Consider the following 12,284-nt stretch of genomic DNA (forward strand, 5'->3'; position numbering starts at 1 on the left):
TTTCTCACCAGTGTGAGAAGCTGTTATTCTGTCTGAATAGCTGTGTATGTGGGCTCTATTTTAACAAACCTAAGTTGATCTTGGCGCTCTTGCGTGGCACTATAGCACAGTGGGAATCAATGGCGCAGTAGCTGGCCGTGGCACGAAAGGGCTGGGTTTTGATGCAATCAACATGCTCCATGGCTTTATACTGTCACGGTGTGGTGGTATTAACCAAACCCAAGAAAATGGAGCCCCAAGTGTTGTCTATCTAGGATGTTTCGTCATGGTGTGCAGATTACCAGATTGTGACGTGTTTAATATGTCAGGAACCACATGAATATGCTGTTCTGAGATACGGAACTCAAATGTAAAAGAGACAACCTTGAATGCAACCAACGTCTCTGTGTGTCTGAGATGCTTGTGTGTCTGATTTCGACTCCTATCTGACTCTTATGTCCATTGCAGCTGCTGGCAGGGGCCAAAGTGAATGAGCTGACCAAACACAGACAGACAGCTCTACACCTAGCGTCCCAGCAGGACCTGGCTACTATCTGCTCTGTGCTGCTGGAGAACGGAGTGGACTTCACCGCTGTGGACGAGAATGGCAACAACGGTACCGACTGAGCAGTAATGTAGGCTGTGTCCCAAATGGCACCCTATTCCCCATGTATAGTGCACTACTTTTGACCAGGGAATTGGAGAATAGGGTGCCATTTGGGACTCAACCATAGATGAGATCAAATAAAATGTTATTTGTCACATGCGCCGAATACAACAGGTGTAGACCTTACAGTGAAATGTTAACCAACAATGCAGTTTTAAGAAAGAATACCCCCCCCCCCAAAAAAAAATGTGTGTGTGTATAAAGAGCAGCAGTAAAATAACAATAGCGAGGCTATATACAGGGGGCACCGGTACAGAGTCAATGTGCGTGGGCACTGGCCAGGCGAGGCAATATATACATGTAGGTAGAGTTATTAAAGTGACTATGCATAGATAGGAAACAGAGTAGTAGTAGCAGCAGCAGCGCAAAAGGGGGGGGGGCGTGCAATGCAAATAGTCTGGGTAGCCATTTGATTAGATGTTCAGGAGTCTTATGGCTTGGGGGTAGAAGCTGTTTAGAAGCCTCTTGGACCTAGACTTGGCGCTCCGGTACCGCTTGCCGTGCGGTAGCAGAGAGAACAGTCTATGACTAGGGTGGCTGGAGTCTTTGACAATTTTTAGGGCCTTCCTCTCACACCGCCTGGTATCGATATCCTGGATGGCAGGAAGCTTTGCCCCAGTGATGTACAGGGCTGTACGCACTACCCTCTGTAGTGCCTTGCAGTCGGAGGTCGAGCAGTTGCTATACCAGGCAGTGATGGAACCAGTCAGGATGCTCTCGATGGTGCAGCTGTAGAACCTTTTGAGGATCTGAGGACCCATGCCAAATCTTTTCAGTCTCCTGAGGGGGAATAGGTTTTGTCGTGCCCTCTTCACGACCGTCTTGGTGTGATTGGACCATGTTAGTTTGTTGGTGATGTGGACACCAAGGAGCTTGAAGCTCTCAACCTGCTCCACTACAGCCCCGTCGATGAGAATGGGGGCATGCTCGGTCCTCTTCTTTTTCCTGTAGTCCACCATCTCCTTTGTCTTGATCACGTTGAGGGAGAAGTTGTTGTCTTGGCACCACACGGCCAGGTCTCTGACCTCCTCCCTATAGGCTGTCTCGTCGTTGTCGGTGATCAGGCCTACCACTATTGTCTTTGGCAAACTTAATGATGGTGTTTGAGTCGTGCCTGGCCATGCAGTCATGAGTGAACAGGGAGTACAGGAGGGGACTGAGCACGCACCCATGAGGGGCCCCCGTGTTGAGGATCAGCATGGCGGATGTGTTGTTACCTACCCTTACCACCTGGTGGCGGCCCGTCAGGAAGTCCAGGATCCAGTTGCAGAGGGAGGTGTTTAGTCCCAGGGTCCTTAGCTTGGTGATGAGCTTTGAGGGCACTATGGTGTTGAACGCTGAGCATAGTCAATGAATAGCATTCTCACGTAGGTGTTCCTTTTGTCCAGGTGTGAAAGGGCAGTGTGGAGTGCAATAGAGATTGCATCATCTGTGGCTCTGTTGGGGCGGTATGCAAATTAGAGTGGGTCTAGGGTTTCTGGGATAATGGTGTTGTGTGAGCCATAACCAGCCTTTCAAAGCACTTCATGGCTACAGACTTGAGTGCTACGGGTTGGTAGTCATTTAGGCAGGTTATCTTAGTGTTCTTGGGCACAGGGACTATGGTGGTCTGCTTGAAACTTGTTGGTATTACAGACTCAGACAGGGAGAGGTTGAAAGTGTCTGAAGACACTTGCCAGTTGGTCAGGACATGCTCGGAGTACACATCTTGGTAATCCGTCTGGCCCTGCGGCCTTGTGAATGTTGACCTGTTTTTAAAGGTCTTGCTCACATCGGCTACGGAGAGCGTGATCACACAGTCATCCGGAACAGCTGATGCTCTCATGCATGTTTCAGTGTTACTTGCTTCGAAGCGAGCATAGAAGGAATTTAGCTCATCTGGTAGGCTCGTGTCACTGGGCAGCTCGCGGCTGTGCTTCCCTTTATAGTCTGTAATAGTTTGCAAGCCCTGCCACATCCGACGAGCGTCGGAGCCGGTGTAGTACGATTCGATCTTAGTCCTGTATTGATGGGGCTGTTTCAGCTTAGATTACATTTCCAACTCCTGTAATTGAATTAGTTTGAAATTCTGCTATGCAGTACCCTGCACTCACTGTTTCTTTGTCCCTCATCTCAGTTTAGCTCGTTCTAATACTCAGGTTGTCTTCTGTCTTTTCTGTCCTCAGCACTGCACCTGGCCGTAATGCAGGGTCGCCTTAATAACGTGCGAGCCCTTCTCACAGAGTCCAACATTGACGCGGAGGCCTTCAATCTCAGGTACACTCCCTCTCTCAACAGTAGTTCAGTTCCGGTTTACAGTTCAAATTGATTTGCTTAATGTAATAAATACATTGGAAATCTTTCTCGCTGAAGCTCTTACATTAACAGAAAGTAAGATCAGGACAAATGTGTGTGTGTGTGTGTGTGTATACAGCTGCGGAAACAATTACGAGACCATTGCAAAATTATCAGTTTCTCTGGTTTTACTATTTATAGGTATGTGTTTGGGTAAAAATAACATTTTTGGTTTTATTCTATAAACTACTGACATTTCTCCCAAATTCCAAATAAAAATATTGTCATTTAGAGAATTTATTTGCAGAAAATGACAACTGGTCAAAATAACAAAAAATGATGCAGTGTTGTCAGACCTCGAATAATGCAAAGAAAATAAGTTCATGTTCATTTTTAAACAACACAATAGTAATGTTTTAACTTAGGAAGAGTTCAGAAATCAATATTTGGTGGAATAACCCTGATTTTCAATCACAGCTTTCATGTGTCTTGGCATGCTCTCCACCAGTCTTTCACATTGATGTTGGGTGATTTAATGCCACTCCTGGTGCAAAAATTCAAGCAGCTCGGCTTTGTTTGATGGCTTGTGACCATCCATCTTCCTCTTGATCACATTCCAGAAGTTTTCAATGGGGTTCAGGTCTGGAGATTGGGCTGGCAATGACAGGGTCTTGATCTGGTGGTCCTCCATCCACACCTTGATTGACCTGGCTGTGTGGCATGGCGCATTGTCCTGCTGGAAAAACCAATCCTCAGAGTTGGGGAACAATGTCAGAGCAAAAGGAAGCAAGTTTTCTTCCAGGACAACATTGTATGTGACTTGATTCATGCATCCTTCGCAAAGACAAATCTGCCCGATTCCAGCCTTGCTGAAGCACCCCCAGATCATCACCGATCCTCCACCAAATTTCACAGTGGGTGCGAGACACTGGCTTGTAGGCGTCTCCAGGTCTCCGTCTAACCATTAGACGACCAGGTGTTGGGCAAAGCTGAAAATTTGACTCATCAGAGAAGATTACCTTACTCCAGTCCTCTACGGAGGACCAATCCTTATGGTGTTTTGCAAACCTCAGCCTGGCTCATCTTTGCTTCTCAATTGATGAAGGGCTTTTTTCTAGCTTTGCACGACTTCAGCACTGCCCCTAGGAGACTGTTTCGAACCGTCCTCGCTGTGCACTTCACCCCAGCTGCCGTTTGCCATTATTTTTGTAGGTCACTTGATGTCATCCTACGGTTGTTGAGTGACATTCGAATGAGTTGGCGGTCATCCCAGTCAGTAGAGAGTTGTTTTCGCCCTCTGCCGGTCTGTAGCTTTGTTGTCCCAATGTCTGCTGCCGTCCTTTACATTTTAAGGATGGAAGCAACCTGACGCTCACTGTATCCCTCTGCCAGTAAAGCTAGAATTGAACCTATCTTTTCCTCATTCAAAACTTTCCTTTTCAACTCTTTTGGCATGGTCAATAGTTATTTTTTGATTAATATTACTTTTGAGGTACTATTAGCACTGTTTTTGCCATCCAGCTAGTCCTATTGCAAGAGGATAGTGATGACCACAGCAGTGGTTTTTATACTTTTCCTCGTTAAATAAGATTTGGTTCAGGTGATCACCTAATCAGTACCTAATTCAGTAGAATGAGGTGTGCCTGTGTTGGAATTCAACAGACACTGGAATGGAATGGCTGTCGTACATGATATGCTGATTTAAGAAATATTTGCAGTGGTCTCTTAATTTTTTCCACAGCTGTATATGTGTGTATGTATATGTACAGTTGAAGTCGGAAGTTTACATACACCTTAGCCAAACACATTTAAACTCAGTTTTTCACAATTCCTGACATTTAATCCTAGTAAAATTCCCTGTCTTAGGTCAGTTAGGGTCACCACTTTATTTTAAGAATGTGAAATGTAAGAATAATAGTAGAGAATGATTTATTTAAGCTTTTATTTCTTTCATCACATTCCCAGTGGGTCAGAAGTTTACATACACTCAAATAGTATTTGGTAGCATTGCCTTTAAATTGTTTAACTTGGGTCAAACGTTTGGGGTAGCCTTCCACAAGCTTCCCACAATAAGTTGGGTGAATTTTGGCCCATTCCTCCTGACAGAGCTGGTGTAACTGAGTCAGGTTTGTAGGCCTCCTTGCTCGCACACGCTTTTTCAGTTCTGCCCACAAATGTTCTATAGGATTGAGGTCAGGGCTTTGTGATGGCCACTCCAATACCTTGACTTTGTTGTCCTTAAGCCATTTTGCCACAACTTTGGAAGTATGCTTGGGGTCATTGTCCATTTGGAAGACCCATTTGCGACCAAGCTTTAACTTCCTGACTGATGTCTTGAGATGTTGCTTCAATATATCCACATAATTTTCCTTCCTCGTGATGCCATCTATTTTGTGAAGTGCACCAGTCCCTCATGCAGCAAAACACCCCCACAGCATGATGCTGCCACCCCCGTGCTTCACGGTTGGTGTTCTTCGGCTTGCAAGCACCCCCTTTTTCCTCCAAACATAACAATGGTCATTATGGCCAAACAGTTATATTTTGGTTTCATCAGACCAGAGGACATTTCTCCAAAAAGTACGATCTTTGTCCCCATGTGCAGTTGCAAACCGTAGTCTGGCTGTTTTATGCCGGTTTTGGAGCAGTGGCTTCTTCCTTGCTGAGCGGCATTTCAGGTTATGTCGATATAGGACTCGTTTTACTGTGGATATAGATACTTTTGTAAATCTGCAGTTTCCAGCTACAATAGCCATTTACAACATTAACAATGTCTACACTGTATTTCTGATCAATTTGTTATTTTAATCGACAAAAAAATTGCTTTTCTTTCGAAAACAAGGACATTTCTAAGTGACCCCAAACTTTTGAACGGTAGTGTGTGTGTATGTATGTATGTATGTATGCATGTATGTATGTATGTATGTACGTACATACATACATACATACATACATACAATTGAAGGACAAAGGGAAAGGTTTAATGTGTTTGTACACTGAGCTATTGTTTGTTTTGTAGGGGCCAGTCACCGATGCACGTTCTGGGGCAATATGGGAAAGAGAATGCGGCGGCCATCTTTGAACTGTTCTTGGAGTGTATGCCTGAGTACCCTCTGGACAAACCGGACAATGAAGGGAACACAGGTAGGGTTGAGCAATATATCAAATTTAATTCAAATGAATGTTTTAGCGAGATATTCCAAATACCTGTATCGCAAGAATCACGTTTTTGTTTGTTTTTATGAGCGTTTATGTCCACTTGTTCTCATGTTGTCTTTTTGGTCTCATTCCTTCTGCTGTGACTGTGCACCTTCCCGTTTAGACACACATACCAAGCCCCTCCCCCTGCCACTCACAATAACAAAGATGAGAGAACACTTCTTCCTCTGACGAGCGTTTCAACTCACTATTTGCGTTTCAGGTTTGGTCCAACAGAATCGGTCATATGGACACCAAAAGACATTGAGACATTATTTTACTGTAGTGGAGGAGAAGTTAACCTTTCTAATGATACCCTTTTTATATATCAACTCTTCAAATTGCGCAGAGCAGACATTACTAAAACAGGAATATTAATTAACATTGATTCTGGAAAATTAATGCTCAGTTTGTCGCAAGCGGCATTGCAGTGTCACGTACCGCTGGCAGCATTTTACCCAAAGACTGTTATACTAGCTGTCTAGTTTGTTTTATAAATGTGCCATAAGCATAAAACACTGTTTTTATTTAAGGAATTAGCAACTCATTCTGAGAAAAAGGTTGATTTCAACATCTGAAGTGGACACGGTAGCATGCTTTACAAGCAAAAATGTGTTTTCATAACAATTCAGCTGATCTACTTTGTTAGCTAGCAAATAGATCCAAGTTGGCTAAACTTAAAATTATAAAGATTAGCTGGCTACTCACTAGCATGTGGGCTTGTGTTTGAGAGATTGTTTATGAGACCTGTGTTATAAGAAGTTAGTCATTATTAGTGAATGTGCATTATGCATGTTTCCGGTTGAAATGTTTAACCAAAAGGGTATTTTCATAGACAGATTTCAAAGCCATATCAGTGATTATTACAAAAAAGCAGGTAAAACTATTTTGATAAAATAATATATTATTAGTGGGTCTTTTGGTTGTGCAAGGCTTATATTTAGCCTAGGTATAATTTTACAAGCCCTGAATTTATTAAATTATTGCTGACTGTTTGCAATGCATTGTATTTGACCTTTACTTGTACAACAAAGCTTATTTAGTGAAAAGATTTCAAATCGAGATGTATATCATGAATCACCCATAAGTTAGAAAAAATCGAGATATGATATTCAGGACATATCTCGCCCAGCCCTGAACACAGGTAGGAAGGAGAGCTGGGTGCTGCTGTAATCTTTATCTAACTGGCTGGATCAAGGCCCTTTGGGTTGAGCATTTCAGTCCTTACTAACAGCTGCCTCTGACTTGTATAAGCAATTTTAATGACGTTTACAGTGCCTTCAGAAAGTATTCATACCCCTTATTCCTCTTTTTGTTTTTACAGCCTGAATTGAAAAATTATGACAGATTTTTTTTCTCACCCATCTACACACAATACCCCATAGTGATAACATGTTTTTTAATAATTTTTTGCAAAACTATTTCAAATGAAATACAGATATCTTATGTACACAAATATACACACCCCTGAGACAATACTTTGTAGAAGCACCTTTGGCGCCGATTACAGCTTTGAGTCTTTTTGGGTAAGTCTCTAAGAACTTTGCACACCTGGATTGTACAATATTTGCCCATTTATTATTTTTAAAATTCTTCAAGCTCTGTCAAGTTGATTGTTGAGCATTGCTAGACAGCCATTTTCAAGTCTTGCCATATATTTTCATGCTGATTTAAGTCAAAACTGTAACTAGGCCACTAAGGAACATTCAATGTCATCTTGGTATGCAACTCCAGTGTAGATTTGGCCTCGTGTTTTAGGTTATTGTCCTGCTGAAAGATGAATTTGTCTCCCAGTGTCTGTTGGAGAGCAGACTGAACCAGGTTTTCCTCTAGGGTTTGAGCTGTGCTTATAGCTATATTGTTTATTTTTATCCTAAAAAACTCCCTAGTCTTTGCCAATGACAAGCATACCCATAACATGATGCAGCCACCGCCATGCTTGAAAATATGAAGTGGTACTCAGTGATGTTGGATTTGTCCCCAAACATAACATTTTGTATTCAGGACAAAAAGTTAATTTCTTTGCCACATTTTTTGCAGTATTACTGAAGTGCCTTGTTGCAAACAACATGTTTTGGAATATTTGTATTCTATACAAGCTTCCTTTTCTCTGTCATTTAGGTTAGTATTGTGGAGTAGCTACAATGTTGTTGATCCATCCTCAGTTTTCTCCTATCACAACTATTAAACTCTAACTGTTTTAAAATCACCATTGGCCTTATGTTGAAATCCCTAAGCAGTTTCCTTCCTCTCCAGCAACTGAGTTAGGAAGGACGCCTTTATCTTTGTAGTGACTGGGTGTATTGATACACCATCCAAAGCCTAATTAATAACTTCACAATGCTCAGCGTCAGCTTATTTAAAATAAAAAAAATCACATATACCAATATGTGTCATTCTTTGTAAGGCATTGAGAAACCTCCCTGGTCTTTGTGCTTAAATCTGTGCTTGAAATTCACTACTTGATTGAGGGACCTTACAATTATCTGTACAGTCGCTTGCACCTTATAATGTGATTTGTTAAGCATATATTTACTCCTGAAGTTATTTAGGCTTGCCATAACAAAGTGGTTGAATACTTAATGTCTCAAGCCATTTAAGCTTTACATTTGTTATTAATTTCCAAAAATGTCTACAAACAAAATTCCACTTTGACGTTATGAGGTATTGTATGTCGATCAGTGACACAGTTTAATCGGTTTTAAATACATGCTGTAACACAACAAATGTGGAAAAACTCAACGGGTGTGAATACATTCTGAAGGCACTGTATATAGTCTTGAGTGTGCGTAGTCACTGCTAGATATGGTCAGTGTAGATAGTCCGGGTAACCATTAATCAAAGCTGCAATATGTAACTTTTTGGGCGACCCAACCATATTCACATATAAATGTGATTTATAGATCTGTCATTCTCTTTGAATGCAAGTCTAAGAAGCAGTAGATCTGTTCTATGTGCGCTATTTCTATGCTTCTCGTGCTTAAGTTTTAATTTTTGCATCTTATTTTCGGTTTTGTACACCAGCTTCAAACCGCTGAAAATATAATATTTTTGGTGATGGAAATATATTTCACAGCGGTTTAGATGGTACAATCTCTACACGACTGCTTGTTTTGTCGCATAAACTGAAATTAGGTTAACTATTAGAATTTTAGCAACCAGAAAATTGCTTAGCGATTTCTGCACATTTTAATTATTTAGTAGTCATATGGCTTGGTGATGGAAGCTGTCTCGGAGCCTGTTGGTCTGAGAGCTGATGCTCCGGTACCGTTTGCCGGACGGTAGCAAAGTGAACAGTGTATGGCTTGGATATCTGGAGTCTTTGGCAATTTTTCGGATCTTCCTCTGAGACCGCCTGATATAGAGGTCCTGGATGGCAGGGAGCTCTGCCCCAGTGATGTAATAGGCTGTCCGCACCACCCTCTGCAGCACTTTGTGGTCGAGGGTGGTGCATTTGCCATACCAAGCGGTGATGCAGCCAGTTTCTCTCGATGGTGCAGTTGTAGAACTTCTTGAGGATCTGAGGGCCCATGCCAAATCTTTTTAGCCTCCTGTGGGGGAAGAGGCGCTGTCATGCCCTCTTCACGACTGTGCAGGTGTGTGTGGACCATGTTAAGTCCTTAGTGATGTGGACGGCAAGGAACTTGAATCTCTCGACCAGCTCCACTACAGCCCCGTTGATGTGGATGGGGGCGTGCTCTCTCCTCCTGTAGTCCACGATCAGCTCCTTGGTTTTACTGACGTCAAGATTATTCTTTAGAACAGTGGTTTCAAACATAAAATTTATTATATTTCCTCATGGTCGATAAATGTTAGCAATTTGGACAGAGTGAAGACTATAAATGTAGGTAGATCTATTATCATTTCTACAGTTTCAATTTGATTTAAGTCATTTCAATGGCAGAAGAAAATAAGAAATCTACAAAAATAAATGTTTTACGCAAACCACCCGCGGGATCTGCCCCGCTGGCCATATGTTTGACACCTCTGTTCTAAAGAATAACATCAAACATTTTTGTTCCTCAGTTCTGTTGCTGGCCTACGTGAAGGGCAATGCTAACCTGTGTCGTGCAATTGTGAGGTCTGGGGCTCGTATGGGCCTCAACAACAACCAGGGAATCAACATCTTCAACTACCAAGTAGCCACCAAGCAGCTGCTCTTCCGCCTTCTAGGTGAGACACTTGGTCCTGGTGTACTCCTTGAATAGATATGCTGTTCACTGCAATTGGTTTGTTGTACAGTAGTTCAGCATAGAGTACAGTTCATAAGAATACAGCATGTAGTTTACATTAGTTATATATCAGTTAAGGATCTTTTGATCCTTGCAAAAATCATTATCGTTACGGTCGGTACATTTTAAATAGGTATTTCTAAGAGGAAGGGGAACAATTCTCACTATGTTCTCTTTCAAATACTTGTTTCAATATATCACGTGGGCTTCGCTAGGACCGCCTACTCTCTCGGAAATACCTATCAAAAAGAGCCACTCTCTTTCTCGCTTCTCTCCCTCACTACTCTAGCTCTCCTCATATCGACTGGATACCGTGTGTACCGTGAAGGTTGAGTACTAATCTGAAGTTGTTGTTTTTTTGTGTAGAAATTCATTTTCTACTTCTGTCTCACGGCTTGCTATTGAGACTCGGTTAGCCCACGCTGCAAGGCTAACTTGGCTAGCTCGCTGAGAGGTAAGCTAACCTCACTAGCATACCCTACCTGCAACATGATGGCATTGCTAGCTCCCTTCTCTTGTCTAGTTTAACCTACATTTACCCGTTGTGTTAACTAGACCGACTGTCTCAGCCTCACGGCTCCATCGGTCGCGGGAGAACTATCTGAAGGCCAACTCTGCCCACACGCGGTTTCCTTCAGCCATCACTGAGCTCGCCACGGCAGACCTTCACCACGACGTAGCTGCTAATTAGCTAACGCCCCAGGCAAGCTAACCACACCAGCATTACTACCTACAACACAGTAATATTACTAGCTCCCTGCTCTCGTCTAGTTTAACCTATTTTTATTTGTTTGTGCTAACTAGACCGACTGGCTAGCCTCACGACTCTGCAGTCGTGGGAGAATACCTACCCAAAGTTGAACTGTCCCCATGCGGTTCCCTTCGGCTAGCACTATGCTAGCTACAGCGTTCCTTAGCCACGAGGTAGCTGCTAGCTAGCATACGCATTACTATGCTCACCCTAGCTAGCATTAGCCATGAGGCTTCTAACTAGCTAGCTTACGGTGGCTAGCTCGCTGGAAAGCAAGCTACCTACACTAGCATTCCTACCTGCACATACGGTTGCATTGTCATGGCTAGATTACGCAGAAACAAGTTCCCTACCTGCCCAGACGGTAGTATTGCTAGCTCCCTTCTCTCATTCAGTACAACCTATGTTCGTGGGAGATTTTCAGCCCGAATTCGAACAATGCACCCATGCTGTTCCTTTCGGCTAGCACTGTGCTAGCTACAGCTTACCCTTAGCCTCACGAGGAGTCTGCTAGCTAGCTAACACCTACAATAGCCTCACGGCTATAGCATTCATACACAGTGCTCACTTCAGCTAGCCATTAGCCGCGAGGCATCAAATGAACTAGTTCACGCCTGTCAAGGCTAATTTGCAGCAGTGCTGAAAAGCTTGCTTCTCTCGTTTTAGTACACCCAATGTTCACTCTTTTTCATTGGCTAAACTGACCAGCTACACCTTACGGTGCTAAGGTAAAAAGAGACTCTCAAACCCGAAGAAACAACGCTATTTACACGGTTGTCTTTGGCTAACATGGTGCTGGCTAGCTTGGCCATTCACCAGCTAGGTGAACACTAGCTAGCTAACACTAAAAACCTCACGGCTAAGCGTCAACTAGCACGCATAACCCGGTTAAGCAATGCTTTCCCCCCCAGAGTTATGGCCCCTGCAATGGGAAACTAACATGCTCATTCAGCTCTCTAACAAGTAATGCGAGTGAGGTTTTACCGAGTACCGGCCTGTGCTAGGCCACGCTACTAGTCCTCACTGCTAACACCAGCTAGCTAACCAGTCTGGCTATTGCTAGCTTAGCTCTGGTATTTAGTTCGCCTAGCATTGAGTGCGTTGTGCTTACTGAGCCGGCCCTGCTAGGTGGTGATTCGGTCCTCGAGATGGCTTGAAACAGGCTAGCTAACGCGGCAAAGCTGGC

At 43.2% G+C, this 12,284-nt stretch overlaps 1 protein-coding gene across 2 annotated transcripts in view; it reads left to right on the top strand.

Moving 5' to 3' along the window:
• LOC121574084 (rabankyrin-5) overlaps positions 1-12,284 on the top strand; it is a 39,202-nt gene that overhangs the window by 22,004 nt on the left and 4,914 nt on the right. Inside the window, exons 20-23 of one of the 2 annotated variants that reach the window (XM_041886673.2) lie at positions 448-595; positions 2,812-2,902; positions 5,937-6,061; positions 10,142-10,288. In XM_041886673.2, coding sequence (XP_041742607.1) covers positions 448-595; positions 2,812-2,902; positions 5,937-6,061; positions 10,142-10,288 — 511 coding nt within the window. The remainder of the gene's footprint in view (positions 1-447; positions 596-2,811; positions 2,903-5,936; positions 6,062-10,141; positions 10,289-12,284) is intronic. The other variant, XM_041886675.2, reaches the window with a different exon arrangement.

This window comes from Coregonus clupeaformis, chromosome 9 (genome assembly GCF_020615455.1).
Source record: "Coregonus clupeaformis isolate EN_2021a chromosome 9, ASM2061545v1, whole genome shotgun sequence".
NCBI lineage: Eukaryota > Metazoa > Chordata > Actinopteri > Salmoniformes > Salmonidae > Coregonus > Coregonus clupeaformis.